At 37.3% G+C, this 16618-nt stretch overlaps 1 protein-coding gene across 2 annotated transcripts in view; it reads left to right on the forward strand.

Moving 5' to 3' along the window:
- Positions 1-617: 617 nt before the first annotated feature.
- AUH (AU RNA binding methylglutaconyl-CoA hydratase) overlaps positions 618-16618 on the forward strand; it is a 165184-nt gene continuing 149183 nt past the window's right edge. The window contains exon 1 of one of the 2 annotated variants that reach the window (XM_082620281.1): positions 618-947. In XM_082620281.1, coding sequence (XP_082476407.1) covers positions 686-947 — 262 coding nt within the window. In that variant the 5' untranslated portion in view covers positions 618-685. The remainder of the gene's footprint in view (positions 948-16618) is intronic. The other variant, XM_082620280.1, reaches the window with a different exon arrangement.

The raw sequence follows: 16618 nt of genomic DNA on the forward strand, positions 1-16618 counted from the left end.
TATGCTCTAAATCCCACCTCAGCATAAGGTTTGGCTGAGCCTCTTTGTTAAGATGGTGGCTCCTGATTAGGACTAGACTCCGGGACGGGCCGTGCCACCTGCTTGCGTTGGTGGGCTGAGGACCCTTGTTTTTATTGGTTGTTCTCACTACCTTCCTGAACTCTGTATGGTAAGCCTCATGTATGTTTATAGGCATGTTTAACCGATAACCCTTGGCCCTTATATATATGAGTAAACTGGAGTCCCACGCAGAGCTGCTACCCTGTCAGCCAAACCTGAGACCAAACATTTTAGTTCACCTTTGCTGCTAACTCATGACCCCAGGGCATGGCCCAGGGAGTGTAGGGAGGCGACTCTTTCCGGGGAGTTCTTATAGACTATGTTCCCCCTAAAATATTCCACAGCCTTGGAGAATTACTTTCTCCCTGCCTTTGCTGTACAAGCGATTACACCTCCTGTCAGGCAAGGGAGTCCTGAGAAAGTGGAACCTGGAACGCTCAGTCATCGGTGTTGGGCGGGGCGAGGATTCGGGGCGGAGCCTGGCGCGAGAGGGAGGCTCTAGGGGCGTGGCCGGGAGGAGCGAGCTGGGGGCGGGGCCTGGGCAGGCCCTGCGGTGTGCGGGGGGCTGGCCTGCGCGCGGCGGGGGCGGGGCAGCAGCCGCAGGCTCACGCCGTAAACAGTCAACATGGCGGCGGCGGCGGCAGCGGCGCCGGGGGCCTTGGGCACCTTGCAGGCCGGCCGCGCTCGCTTGGTGGCCGCTTGCTGTGCGCGGCTTGGCCCTGGGTGGAGGCTGTCCGGCTCCTGGACGGTCCCGCGGGTCGGCCCGGCGACCTGGGCTCGGGGCTGGACACCCGCGGCCGGGGGGGCGGCCTGGCGGAGGGGCTACAGCTCTGAGGTGAAGAAGGAGGACGAGCTGCGGGTGCGGTATCTGGAGGAGGAGAACCGAGGTGAGGGGCGCGACGCGGGCGGCCGCCGGTCCTAGGAAGGGGTTGCAAGGTCGAGTGTCCGGGCTGACGTCAGTGTCCGCCGAGAGGCTTGGGGGCCCTTCCCCTCCCCCACCCAAGCATTGCAGCTATGTAGTGCTCTCCTTGCCTAAAGGTGTCCTACGGAGCAGCTTACCTGTAAAAGTGGCCCTACTCGGCGCCGAAGACAGAAGTGCGGCTTACGTTCTCTAGACGAGCCAAGGTCATTAAACCGGCTGTGTGATAGTTGTTTCCAGATTTTGTTCTTGCTCTGTGATTCCTTTCTGTCAACTCAGCTGTCAGGCGGAGAGTTTTGGAAGCTGCCTTGACAATGCACCTTATTACTCTGAGTCTTCTTCAGTTTAAAGCGGTGCATCTGGAACAATTTTTCCCCTTGCCCATTTTATCTTAGAAGGTTAGTTTTGTGGACTATTTCAGTTCAGTTAGACAATTTTGAGCATTTTCTTGGTCTTCCAATTCCCTTGCTAAGCCCTGGGAGACACAATTGTGGATGATGTTGATCTTGCCCTTGAGCTACCTCCTTGGGAGGAGATAGATGCATTAGCAGTACAATACAGTGGGAGGAAGGGTTGTGATAGAGGATGTGTGCCAGTCGGTGGGATTGCTGTTAAAGCTCAATTCCTTTCACTTGCCTTGTTGGGAGAAGTTAAATGGATCATGAAAGGTGGAAATAGCAGTTTGCCAGAAGAGTAGTCATTGAATTTTGACATGCAGTTATTGAGCACCTATAATCGGTTAAGCAGAAGTGCAAAACGAGTTAAGTCGCGATTGCTGTCTTTAAGCAGCACCCAGTCTAGCGAGGAAGATAGTGGTGATTAAAAGGTTATGCTAACTTTAAAGGCTTGGCGAGAGCAAAGGGCTGTAGTACCCCCAAGGTTCATAAGATAGCTATATCTGGGGAGATTGGAAGACTCCAGAAGGGGATTCTGAGGGTTAAGTTAGGGTTTTGCCAGATGAAAGGGGTCCAAGGCATTCTTTGCAATGGAATGTGACATTAGTGAGGGTTCCTAGGCAAACTTCTCTGTGCTTCAATTTTCTTCTGTGTAAAAATAATACCAACTTTGTATGCCTACTGCGGAGATCAGACGAGAGGGTAATATAAATTGCTCACTGAGTATCGATCTAGCTCATAGGGGGTCTTCTGGAGTATGATGAGTTATTTCTTTTATTTGTTTATTATTTCATACAGACAAGAGCATGGTGAAAGGCATGGCATGGGAACACGTGTGGTGTTTTGGGGAAATGGCATAAGGCAAGTGTGGCAAGTTGTAGTGGCATGACAGGCAGAAAGAATATTGAGAAATTCAGCTGGAAAGTGGATTGGCACTGGAGTGATTAGAGTCATGAACGCTACCATCTTTTGGGTAAGCTTAGTTTGCCAGCATTTCAGTTACATTAGGTGAACCAGCAGTACATTAGATACAAACGCATTGTAGGTACAGCTAGTAAGGTGCACCATATTCTGTATTTTTTTGACCTAAATGAAGGCACATTGAAAGTAAATTTTTAGAAAATGTCTGGAAAGTCCTTCAGTTAGGTTTCAAATGGGTCAAGGAAAAGAAATCAATATAAGTCAATTTGATAAATTCAGAATGTTTTGTCCCTTGAAATGTAAAAATCAGCTATTAGGGAATATGGGTTCTTAAGAAAATTGACCCACTTCCTTTCAGGATTGGCAAGGTGACAACTCAGTTTTGTTTAACGTTATATATGCTTTGCTTTGCTTTGCTTTACTGTCAAACAAGCAATAAGCAGTGCAAAGAAAAACATGAGTTCAAGGCTGGTGCAGGTGAAGGAATCTCCCTGGTGCCTTTGCTTATTAGAGGCGAGTCCAAAATTTGGTGCTCTTAGCAGCCTGCAGGGAATATGACAACTCCACTGGGTCAGAGGAGCCCCAGACTGCTCTCTGCCCTGTAGGCGTCTTTAGGCTGGTGGAGGTGGGTAAATGCAGAATACATCGATCGGTACTCATTGTTTGGGTTCCATATTTGTAATTTGTTGTGGAAGCACAGTTAGACAACCAAGTTTCTTTAGTCGTTATTTCTTGCATTGTTGTCCAGCCTACTCAGGGTTTCAGAGCAGCAGTCCCGGTCATGGTTTACAGAGGTCTCTCCTGGTTTCCTGCAGTGGCTGCCTTTATAGGTCAACTCGTCTCCAGTCATTCTCCTTCCCAGTTTTTTCTTTGCACTGGTGCTGGGGTTATTTTTTCAAGGCCAAGCAAGAATCACATCTCTGTTCAGTTAAAAACCTCTAGTGGTCTCTAATGCCTACAAGCCCTCCCAGCCGCAGGCCTTTACAGACCATCCATCTCCCTTCTGCTGCACCTAAGCTTTACCTTTTCTTGCTCTTATGTGTCTGTGCTTTTGCACCCACCTTCTGGAATGACCTCTCCCTTCTCCCTACCAACCTTCTCCCAGTCTTGCAGGCTTCTACTCATAATTGTGACCCATTTTAAAGATCATTTTTGTGAACCTTATACCAACTTCTGGTAGAAGTAGAGCAAACAAGCAAATGCATAATTCACGTTATTGTTAATGCCTGCTCCTACCTCATCATTCACATCTGGCTTATCATCAGGTCTTCCCAAGTGCCTTTGTAGTCTTTCCATTTTTATCCATGTTCTTCTTTACCAACACTGCTCTTGTCCAAGCCTCTATCATGTCTCAGGTGGCCTGTTGCAGGGGTCAGCTAGCTCATCTTCCTACTACATGCTTTTTTTTTTTTTAAACAGGTTGATTCCTTTCACATTTTCCTCATGTTTTAAAGAATACATTCTTTAATTCCATATATTTTATGGCATGTGAATTCTATCTCAATAAAGCTATATATTTAGATAGATGTATATTAACATTTTATTGAGATTAATTCACATATAAAATTAAAAATGTACAATTATTTTTAGCATATTTACAGAGTTGTGCAACCATCACCACAATCCAATTTTAGAACATTTTTATCAATCTAGAAAGAAACCCTGTTCTCTTTGGCAGTGTCTCCCCATTCTCAATACTCCCTCTCCCCTCAGACTAAGACCCATTTATCATCTACTTTCTGTCTCAATAGATTTTTCTACTTTGGACATTTCACATAAAGAAATCATATGTGGTTATTTATGGCTTCTTTCACTTAGCATTTGGTTTTCAAGATCCTTTTATGTTGTGGCATGTATCAGTACTTCATTTGTTTTTTATGACTGAGTAGTATTCCATTGTTTGGATTTTTTTTGTCTGTTCATTATTGATGTACATTTGGATCATTTCCACTTTCTGGATCTTGTGAACAATGCTGCTTAGAACATTCATGTATAAATTTTTATGGATATCCTTTTTTATTTCCACTTAGGAGTGCAATTGCTGGATCATATGGTAATTGTACTTCTATGATTAACATTTTGAGGAACTGCCAGAGTTTTCCAAAGTGGCTGCAGCATTTTACATTCCCACCAGCAAAGTATAAGGGATCTAATTTCTTCACATCATGAACAGTACTTGTTTGGTTTTTGATTATAGCCATCGGGTGTGTTGGGAAGTGATGTCTCATTGTGGCTTTGATTTGGACTTCCCTAATAGTTAAAGATGTTGAGTATCTTTTCATGTGCTTATTGGCCATGTATATTTCTTCTTAAGAGAAATGTCTTCTCAAATCCTTTTTAATTGGGTTGTTTGTCTTTTTGTTGTTGATTTGTAAGAGTTCTTTATATATTCTGGATGCAAGTCTCTAATCAGATACATGACTTGAATATATTTTCTCCTATGGGTTCTTTTTATTCTTGTTAATTTCGAAGACCCTAGGTTTTTAGTTGTGATGTAGTACAATTTATTTGTTTCTTTTGTTGCTGAGCTTTTGGATCATATCTAAGAAATTGTTGCCTAACCCAGGATCACAAAGATTTATAACTGTTTCCTTCGAACAGTTTTATGGTTTTAGCTCTTCACATTTGTGTCTGTGATGGACTGTGAGTTAGTTTTTGTGTATGGTATGAGGTAAGAGGTCACCTTCATTCTTTTGCTTTGGATATCCAGTGTACCAGTGCTATTGATGAGACTTATTGTTCACCACAGAATTGTGTTGGCACCCTTGTTGAAAATTAATTGACTGTAAACATAGAGTTTGTTTCTGTACTTTCAGCTGTATTCCATTTATCTACATGTCTATCTTTATGTCAGTACCATTTCTGAAGAATTTATACCAGAATTTCTAAAGAATTCTCAGTTTTTTCGGGGAAGTCAAGTCAACTGGTATTTTGATAGGAATTTCATTGAATAGGTAGATCAATTTGGGGAGTATTGCCTTTTTAACAATTTAAAATTTAACATTCCATGAACATGGAATATCTTTTCATTCAGCAGTATTTTGTAGTTTTCATTGTATAAGTCTTACACTATTTTTGTTAAATTTATTTCTAGCTAGTTCATTCTTTTTAGATACTATTGTAAATGGAATTGTTTTCTTAGTTTTGTTTTCAGATTGTTCATTGCTAGCGTACAGTAATACAATTGTTTTTGTATGTTGATCTTGTATCATGCAACTTTCCTGAACTTGATGATTTTTTCTCATAGGTTTTTAGTGGGTTTCTTAATATTTTCTATATACAGGATCCATGTCATCTGCACACAGAAGAAATTTTACTTATTCTTTTCCAATCTGGATGCCTTTTATTTCTTTCTCTTCTGTAATCTCCCCCGTTGGACCCTCTGTTACAGTGTAGACTAAAAGTATCAAGAACAAACATCCTAGTCTTTTTCCTGATTTGAGGGGAAGGCATTCAGTCTTTCACCATTAAGTATGATGTTAGCTATGGGTTTTTTGGTAGATGTCCTTTATCAGGTTGAAGAAGCCTCTGTTTATTCATAGTTCAAGTGTTTTTATCTGGTTGAATTTTGTCAAATTCTTTTTCTGCATCTATTGAGATGATTGTATGACTTTTCATGTTGAGCCTATTGATATGATGTATTACATTAATTGATTTTCAAATATTGAACCAGTCTTTCACACCTGGAATAAATCTCACTTGATTTTGGGGTGTAATTATTTTTATACATTGCTGGATTTAATTTGCTAACATTTCGTTGAGGATTTTTGCATTTATGTTTATGAGAAATAGTGGTCTTTAGTTTTCCGTTCCTGTGATGTCTTTGTCTGGTTTTGGTATACGGGTAACGCTGACTTCATAAAATGAGCTAGGAAGTGCCCTGTCTGCTTCTGTTTTCTGGAAGAGATTGTAGAGAAATTGCATCATTTTTTTCTTGGAATGTTTTGGTAGAATTCACTGGTGAAACCATCTGCATCTGATGCTTTCTGATTTAGAAGCTTATTAATTACTGATTCAGTTTCTTTAATATCAATAGATTTAGCCTATCCAGCTTATCTATTTCTTGTCCTGTTAACTTGTGCCTTTCAAGGAATTGGTTTATTTCATGTAAGTTAGCAAATTTGTTGGCATATAGTCGTTCATAATATTTCTTTATTATGCTTGTGGTATCAGTGGGATTGAGTAGTGATGAATTTCTGATGTTAGTAATTGATATTCTCTTTCATTTCTGATATTATTAATTTGTTTTCTCTTTTTTTTCATGGGTAGCCTGGCTAGAGGCTTATCAATTTACTGATCTTTTAAATAAAGAGCTAACTTTTGATTTGATTGATTTTTCTTTACTAATTTTCTACTTTCAATTTCATTGATTTCTGCTGATTTTTACTTTTCTTCCCACTTATTTTAATTTAACTTGTTGTTTGTTTTCTAGTTTCTCAAGGTGGAAGCTTAGATTACCAATTGTAGACGTTTCTTAATATGTGCATTCAATGCTGTAAGTTTTCCCCAAGCACTGCTTTTGCTGCGTCACATGTATTTTGATAAGTTGTATTTTCAATTTCATATAGTTAGAAGTATTTTAAATTTCTCTTGAGATTTCTTCATTTATTTATATTTTACTTAAGTACCTTATTTAACCTCTAAGTATTTTGAGGTTTTCCAGCTGTTTTTCTGTTATTGATTTCTAGGTTTATTTCCATTGTCATTGAGGAGCATACTTCAGTATGATTTCTTTTTTTTTAAAATTTATTTATTTTATTTACTTTTTGCTGCGTTGGGTCTTCCTTGCTGTGTGCATGCTTTCTCTAGTTGCAGAGAGTGAGGGCTACTCTTCGTTGCGGTGCGTGGGCTTCTTGTTGCGTTGGCTTCTCTTGTTGCGGAGCATGGACTCTAGGCACGCGGGCATCCGTAGTTGTGGCTCACGGGCTCTAGAGCACAGGCTCAGTAGTTGTGGCGCACGGGCTTCGTTGCTTCGCGGCATGTGGGAACTTCCCGGCCCAGGGCTTGAACCCTTGTCCTCTGCATTGGTAGGCGGATTCTTAACCACTGCGCCACCAGGGAAGCCCTGATTTCTATTTTAAATTTGTTAAGGTGTGTTTTTGGCCCAGAATGTGGTCTGTCATGGTGAATATCAGTATGACCTTGAGAAGAATGAGTAGTCTGCTATTGTTGGATGCAGTGTTCTATATTCAAGTAGATCTAATATTCAGTTAGATTTAGTTGATTTTTTTGTTTGTGTTCAGTTCAGCTATACCCTTAATTGATTTTCTGTCTGATGGATCTATAAGTGATAGAGGTGAGTTGAAATTTGCAACTATGCTAGTGGATTTGTTTATTTCTCCTTGTAATTCTATCCGTTTTTAAATCATGCAATTTGATGCTCTATTGTTAGGTGGATATACATGGGTTATTATGTTGCAGAAGTGATCCCTCCAGCATTATGTAATGCCCCTTTTTCTGCCTGAGACTATTCCTTGTTCTGAGATCTGCTGTCTCTGAAATTAATGTAGCTACTCCAGGTTTTATTAGTGTTAGCATGGTTTATCTTTCTTCATCTCTTCATTTTTAATCAGTCTGTACCTTTATGTTTTAAGTGGATTTTTTGTACACAACATATAGTTGGGTCTTGTTTTTAATCCACTCTGACAGTATCTGTCTTTTAATTAGTGTATTTTAGACCATTCACACTTAAAGTGATTATTTAAATAGTTGGATTATTATGTATTTGTAACTGTTATCGGTTACCCTGTTGTTCGCGATATATATTTACAACTAATCCACGCCTGCTTTTTAATAACACTATACTGTTCCATGGTGGTAATGGTATAAATGCATATTCCTATTTCTTTCCTCCCATTCCTTATAACATTACTGTCATTTATTACCCTTTTCTGTAAGGTACAGTCACCCCATACAGGTACAGTCACCCCATGCATGGTTGGCATTATTGTTTTGAATAAGTTGTTACCATTTAATCAATTAGTTATGAGTCAAAAAGAATCTTGAAATTTACTTAGTAGTCTGTTGTTAGCAGTAGTTGGGCTTAATAATTCTGAATATGTTTCCTTTTTATTATAGGATAGAGTAAATGAAAAAAATGTTGTTCTTGGGAAACAGACTTTTCACTGTGGTAGGAGAGGGAAAGTACAAATATGGGATGGGGGAAGGTGAGGAAGAAACCTGTTGCCTTGGATTTGAATTAGAGTTATCAGGACAAACTTACAAAAACCATAAGTATATTGTATATGTACATGTTTATATTTATTTCCTATTCTGACCATTGAAACAGTCTAAAAGGAATGATACCACAGTAGCAGTGAACATATCTAATGTCCAGATTTTGGTTTCTAAAGACTGTTCCCCCACTGAAAGAAGCCAGAGCTCTTTGGAGAAATGTCTGATTTCAGGTCTGGAGCAGGGAAAGTGAAAGGTGAGCCTGGAATATCTTTGTGAGTCAAAAAGCAAGGAAGTGTTCAAATACTAAAAGGAACATGTCAGAAGGACATAGAAACATGTTAAATACTGAAAGGAACATGTCAGGATATAAGCTTACAAGGGCTTTGAACATTAAAAAATACAGTGATAATGCATTATAGCACCTTGAATAAAGAATCCATGAAGCCATGGTGATTACTCAAGATGGTGGGGTAGGGAAGAAGATGTTTTTATAGAAGAATGGTAGGAATGATAGAAAATCACCACTTTTGAAACCACCAATGTAAAAATAAAGGAATTATCATGGCAGTGTGAGATACAGACCCTTTATCTTTTTCCAAATGGGTATCCAGTTGTCCCAACACCACTTATTCATCTTTACCCCACTGATTTGAAGGGGCATTTTTATCATGAGCTAAATTTCCACCTGGTCTTTCTGTTCTGTTTTATGGTCTCTGTAGATGTTGCACTTCTACATTATTTTATGATTAAAGCTGTGTTGTGTTTTAGTGTATGGTAGGGCTAGGTATTCCCTCCTTCACCTTTGCTCTTTCTTTCTTTCTTTTTTTTTTTCTTGGCTCTTCCTGCATGGTTATTTTTCCACATGAGTTTTGGAATCTCCATGTATAGTTTCAGAAAAAGGTATTTTTGGGTTTCCCTGGTGGCGCAGTGTTTGGGAGTCTGCCTGCTAATGCAGGGGACATGGGTTCGAGCCCTGGTCTGGGAGGATCCCACATGCCGCGGAGCGACTGGGCCCGTGAGCCACAACTACTGAGCCTGCGCGTCTGGAGCCTGTGCTCCACAGTAAGAGAGGCCGCGACAGTGAGAGGCCCGCGCACCGCGATGAAGAGCGGCCCCCGCTTGCCACAACTAGAGAAAGTCCTCGCACAGAAACAAAGACCCAACACAGCAAAAATAAATAAATAAATTAATAAAAAACTCCTACCCCTAACATTTAAAAAAAAAAAGGGGGGGGGGACATTCTTCTTAAGGAAATAGCAAGACCATGTTAAAAATAATAATTAAAAAAAAAAAAAAAGAAAAAGGTATTTTTATTGACATTGTGTTGGATTTAAAACTAGGGAAATATTTATGATACTGCTTTCTTTTCTACCTAAAAACATGGTATGTGTTTCCATTTTTGCAATTCTATTTTGTTTTTTTTTTAAGGGGAGTTTTAGAAGTGCCCACCAGTAGGGTTTGCACATTTATGTTAAGTGTACCCCAGGTCATCCTGCCTCCTGTCTGGTTGTTCATAAAAATGAGATGATTTCTTTCAATATATCTTCTGTGTGTTTGCCTTTCTTCCTCCCTCCCCCCGCCTCCTCCTCCCTCCCTCTCTCTCCTTCCTTCCTTCTATATGAAGGCTATTTTATCTGGATATTTAATTTCATGTCTTCTAAATAATGCTCTTTTGTTGCAGTAGTTTTTTATTTGATTGTTTTGGGTTTTCTAGGTTTACAGTCATCATCTGTTAATGATTTTCCACGTTGTTTCTAAAATTTGGGTATTATAAAAATTGCATATCTCCTTTTGTTCATGTGAAGGAGTTCTGGGTTAGTTCATTATGTTTTTATTGTAAGTTCTTACTACTTTTGTAGTATTTTAAGGAGACTGAATTATATATGGTTTATCAAAACTATTCTGTCAGTGGTTTTCAGTTCTTTGTGTATTACAAGTGATTTGTTAGTAAAAATAGTTAAATTATTGAGGTCTACAAAATTCTAAAGTAACAATATATGCTCATGGTAAAATAAACAAACAAAAAACACTATGGAAGGGTGTCATCTGTTCACTTTCAAACCGTTTCATAAAAGTAAAGACTTTAAACTTATATTTTGAGTCTTTGCTGTGAATGATAATTTTATTCACTTTCTGGTTTGTTACCTTTATAATTATTTTTATAGACAGTATCTGGACTTTTCTGGTGTAAGTTCAGAAAATGTTTGCTGTTCTATATCCTTCATCTTCTAACCATACAATTTCTGTCATTTGTAACTTTATATCATCAAAGTTTATGACAGTTACATTTTGTTCTCTTACAGTTGTCCATTGCTCTATCTATAGCTTGAATATAAACAGGGTTTATAATATTATTGGCAATAGTTACGTTGGTACTGCTTTCAGTATATCTCTAGAAGCAGTCTGCTTTCCATCTCCACTCCACAGCCTGAAGCCTGTGTGCTGCCATCTCTCATCTGGATCTCTGCAGTAGCCTCTTGTTTGGTATCCCCCAGTATACTTTTTTTTTTCTTTTTTGTAACTGTAGGTGAAATTCACATAATACAAAGTTTACCATTTTAATTTTTCAAAGTGTACATTCAGTAGTTTTTAGGTTATTCACCATGTTGTACAGCCATCATCACTGTCTTAATTCCAGAACACTTTTATTACTTTCAAAACAAACCCATGCTCTTTAGTCAGTTTCTCCATATTCCCCCTCCCCCCAGTTTCCAGAAACCACTAATTTCCTTTCTGTCTTTGCAGGTTTGCCTATACTAGGTATTTCACAGAAGTAGAATCATACGATATGTGGCTTTTTGTGTCTGGGTTCTTTCAGCCTAATGTTTTCAGAGTTCGTCTGTGTTATAGCATGCATCAGCACCTCATTCCTTTTTATGGCTGAATAATATTCCATTGACTGGATATAGCACATTTTATATTTTTACTTTTTAGATATTATGAGTAATGCTGCTGAATACTTGTGTATGATTATTTGTTTGAACATAGGTTTTCATTCTTTTGGATAGGTATCTAGGAGTAGAATCATTGGGTCATATGGTAATTTTATGTTTAGTGTTTGGAGGAACCACCAAACTGTATGAGAATATGAGAGTATGGTTGAGAGTTCCTATGTCTTCACATCGTTGTCAATGCTTATTTGTTTCCTTTTTTAAATTACAGCCATCTTATTGGGTATGAAGTGATACCTAATTGTGGTTTTGATTTGCATTTCTCTAATAACAAATTATGTTGAGCCTCATTTCATTTATATATCTTCTTTGGAGAAATACCTGTTCAACTCCTTCGCCTGTTTTTCAGTTGGGTTGTCTTTTTGTTGTGAATAGTAAGAATTCTGTATATAATCTGAATATAAACCCCATATCAGATGTATGATTTGCAAATATTTTCTGTGGCTTGTTTTTTCACTTCTTGGTAATTTTGATGAAGTCTGGTTTATCTGTGTTTTCTTTTGTTGCTTGTACTTTTGTTGTCATATTTAGGACACTGTTGCCTAATCCAGGATCATGAAGATTATACCTTTGCTTCCTTCTAAGAGTGTTATAGTATTAGCTCTTAGATCCATTTTGAGATAACTTTTGTATGTGGTGTGAGGAAAGGGTCCAACTCCATTCCTTTGTGGATGAATATCTAGTTGTCCCACAACTATTTGTTGAAAAGTCTTGCACCATTGAATGGTCTTGGTATTCTTGTCAAAAACCAATTGATCATAAACTTTTATTTACTTAGGTCTTTTAAAATTTCTTTCAATGGTGTTTTATAGTTTTCAGTGTACAGTCTTGAACTTTCTTGATTAAGTTTATTCCTAAGTATTGTATTTTTTTGATGTTATTACAAATTGAATCATTTTCCTAATCTCATTTTTGGAGTGTTTATTGATAGTGTATAGAAATTTAACTGATTTTTATATATTGATGTTGTATCACGCAACTTTATTGAGTTCATTTATTAGCTCTAATAGTTTTTGGTGGATTCATTGGGATTTTCTGTGTATAAGATCATGTTATTTGTGAATGGAAATTATTTTACTTCTTTTTTTTCCCTATCTGGATGCCTTTTATTTCTTTTTCTTGCCTAATTACCCTGGCTGGAATTTCCAGTACAACATTGAATAGAAGTGGTGAAAACAGACATCATTATCTAGTTATTTATCCTAAGGAGAAGACTTTCAGTCTTTTAACATTAAGTATGATGTTAGTTGTGGGTTTTCTATAAATGCCCTTTATTAGGTTGAGGAAGTTTCCTTCTGTTACTAGTTTGTTGAGGTTTTTAAATTACTAAAAAAAATCATTTAAAGCATGTTGGATTTTGTCCAGTGTTTCTTCTGCATCAGTTGAGATGATCATGTAGCTTTCAAATGTTTTCTTTTATTCTGTTCCTGTGGTGTGTAACTTTGATTGATTTTTGTGCTGAACCACCCTTGCATTCCTGGGATAAGTCCCTCTTGGTCATGGCTGCTAGATTTGGCTTGCTAGTATTTTGTTGAGGATTTTTACATTTGTATTCATAAGGGAAATTGGTCTAGTATATTCTAATATATTCTTGCTTCTAATCTGTTTTCTTCACTGTGGCCTGAGTGATCTTTTAAAAATGCAAGTTTGAATGTAGAAATAAATTTCCCCAACTTGAAAAAAAGCTATTAGAAATGCATAGCAAACATTATACTAAATGGTGAAATACTTAGAAACATTTTCATTAAAGGCATTGATAAAATAAGGGAACTTATTATTTTTGCTAATATTATGTTGGACTTGAAGTCCTAGCTAAAGTAAAACAGCGAGAGAAGGAAATGAGAAATTAACATTGGAGCAGACCATGTAACTGCCAGTATTTCCAGGTAATGATTGCTTGTTGTCTTAGAAAATTGAAGAGAACCACTTGTTAAAAGTCTATTAATATTTCATAAATTTGCCAGAAAAAGTTCATATAAAATAGCACTGAACTTTCCACATCCTCTCAATATGTGATTAGAAAATATAACTGATATAGAAATAAAAGCATTCACAAGGGGCAACAGATAGCCTTTGAAGATGTGCAAGATGAAGTCTCTTAAGTCTTTATTGAGGAAAAAAACAAGACCTGAAAATTTACAGCATTGCTCCGTTATAAAGGGAAAGATTTAATACTTTAAATATGTTAGTTTCCTAAATATTAAACAACAAATATCCTAACAGTGTATTTTAAATTTCATTGAAAAGAGGTGTGTTTAAGAATATTTAAGACATTTTGAGAAATAATAGCTGGTAGACGTGGTGCTTACTGTACATTAGATAACAAAACATACAATATTGTTATAATAATTAAAGTAGCAGAATATCAGAATAGGAGTGGACCAGGAAATTGACAGTAAAACAGAGAGTCCAGAGAGTGATTTTTATAGTTATTTAGTATACAGTTGTTTGATTTTTGAAATCAGAAAGAAAATAGGGTACTATTTTATGAATGGTGCTAGCTGAAAATGTTTATGCATTTCAGAGAAAATAAGACACCTGCGTAGTTGAGAACAGCAGAAATGAAAGTAATCAATGTTAGGAGAAAGTATTAGAGAATTGTTTCAAAACATTAGGGTAGAGAGCTCCTTTATTTTGTTTTAATTGGTTTAGTTATACTTTTTCTTAATTACCTATACAGTTAGTATTGTGACCAATATTTAACATGGTTTGTTTTGAGAACTAGCAGTGCCTTCCTCCACCCCATTTCCTATACTCCAGAAGCAGTTATTTAAAACCCTTTGGCTGATTCTTTGGGGTACATGTTATTTCATATGTTATTTCATTTGAAATAACATACATGTGTTTCTACTTCTGGAGTTTTCAAATTTAGGTATTACCTATCTATTGACTTTTTGCAGTGGAAGATAAGGGTTTGGCTCCCTTTCACACGCCACCACAAATGTGTACCTTCTCTTTTGCCCTCATCCTCACTCCATGGTTCTCTGGTAATTTCACTCTATTTCTAGGTCTAAGTGAATGTTGCCATGTTTTTTTTTTTTAATTTTTTTAAGAAAATAGCTTAATTGAGATATAATTCATATACCTTAAAATTCTCCTATTAAAATGTAAAGTTTAATGGCTTTTAGTATATTTACAGAGTTGTGCATCTATCACCACAATCAATTATTGAACATTTTCATTGCCCCAAAAAGAAACTTCACACTTTTTAGCTGTCGCTGCTCAATCCCTCCATCTCTACCAGTCCTAGGCAACCACTAATCGACCTTTTTTGTCCCTTCTGATTTGTCTCCTCTCAACATTTCATATAAATGGAATTATAAGGTATGTGCTCCCTTGTGACTGGCTTCCTTCACTCAACATGTTTTCAGGGTTCATCCATGTTGTACGTGTATTGATACTTCGTTGTTTTTTTTTTTTTTTTTTTTTTTTCTTTTTGCGGTATGCGGGCCTCTCACTGCTGTGGCCTCTCCCGTTGCGGAGCACAGGCTCCGGACGCGCAGGCTCAGCGGCCATGGCTCATGGGCCCAGCCGCTCCGCGGCATATGGGATCCTCCCAGACCGGGGCACGAACCCGTATCCCCTGCATCAGCAGGCGGACTCTCAACCACTGTGCCACCAGGGAGGCCCCGTTGTTTTTTTTAGGCCAAATATTACACTGCGTGGATATACTACATTTTGTTTATCCATTCATCAGCTGAGGGATATTTGGGTTGTAGCCACGTTTTGAATATTTTGGATAATGCTGCTGTGATCATTTTGGTGCATTTGTGTGGATGTGTGTTTTCATTGTAAACCCTTTTTAAGGAAGATACTAAGCCCGAAAGTTGCAAAGGCAATAATATGCTATATAAAAAGTTAAAACGATGGTGCAAAAAAATACCATAAACAAGTTGAATTTTAAAAGTGAATGATAGGGAAAAGATCTGTTTTATAAATAATGAATTAATGTCTGTAATCTAAAAATTTATGAATTGAAATGCAAAAGACAACTCTGATAAGATAGGCAAACAATAGAACAGTTAATTCAGAAAACAAATGACAAATGATTATTAAACTTCATTAACTCAACTTTGGTTCATAAAATTAGGTGAAACTTGATACATAATGATGTTATATTCCCATATATTGTCAGAGATTTATAATATTCAGTGTTGAGCGGTAGACCAGTGATTCTCAATAACATGTTTAATGAGGTCCCCTTACTGACCTGAGATGAAATGTATAGATAATGTAAGCAGCTCACACACATAATTAAAAAAATCTTTAATAAAACAAAAGGTAATTTATGGCAAAATAACTTATTTCAATATATGATATTCCTGCTGTGATCATTAAAATATAAATAAGTTAGGATTTAAGAGAAGTAAGAAGACTAGAAGCCATTCTACAAAGTAAGTAGCGGAAAATAAAAAACAGTTGGCATAAGGGGATATTAGAATAAAACCTAGTATTGGGTTAGTAATAACAGACCAAACTTATTTGTATATGATAAGAGACTGAGATAATAGCCTGAAGTGAAGAAAGGATAACACGCCAAGGTAAATTTTCAACTGAGCGGAAGTGGTATTCTCACAAATGAGCCGTGCCTTATTTATTTATTTATTTTGGGTCAAAATAATTCTCTACTGGGATGTGGGAGAGGGTGGTGACAGAGTAAATTGTGAGATTCAGTTCTCATTGACACCAGGTCAAACGGAAGTTCTCTCTTACCAGTAATATACTTGAAAATGCAGTGAATGTAATTAGACTTAACATAACTTTTTTTTTCTTTGTTTGATGGGTACCATGTGAAACAGAATTTATTAGAATTCCTCTAATTTTAGGTCCAAAACCTTGTACTCGAAAAGAGTGTATGTATCTGTGTGTAAAGTTATGAGTTTTGTGTATTCCAGTGTAACAGATCCTATGCTGGTGTATCTCATGCATCTTGTCTAACAAAGTCTGGTGGTTCCATACAAAGTGGTACACAGAATTGCCACAGAAAGTTCTAAATGGCCTGAAGGAGCTGAGTTCCAGTGTCCTAACTTCTGTATTTCTTTATAAATAAGTTAATGTGTATAATGTAAGACTAATTTGTTGGTACAGTTGTGTCTTAGTACAACGTAGAGGTAGTTTAAAAATATATTAGAAGTGATCTTAATTTCAGATTGATTTTGTATATTTTTTGAGAATTAGTAATAATATAAATATTA

This window comes from Mesoplodon mirus, assembly GCF_964341445.2.
Source record: "Mesoplodon mirus genome assembly, chromosome: 1".
Classification (NCBI taxonomy): domain Eukaryota; kingdom Metazoa; phylum Chordata; class Mammalia; order Artiodactyla; family Ziphiidae; genus Mesoplodon; species Mesoplodon mirus.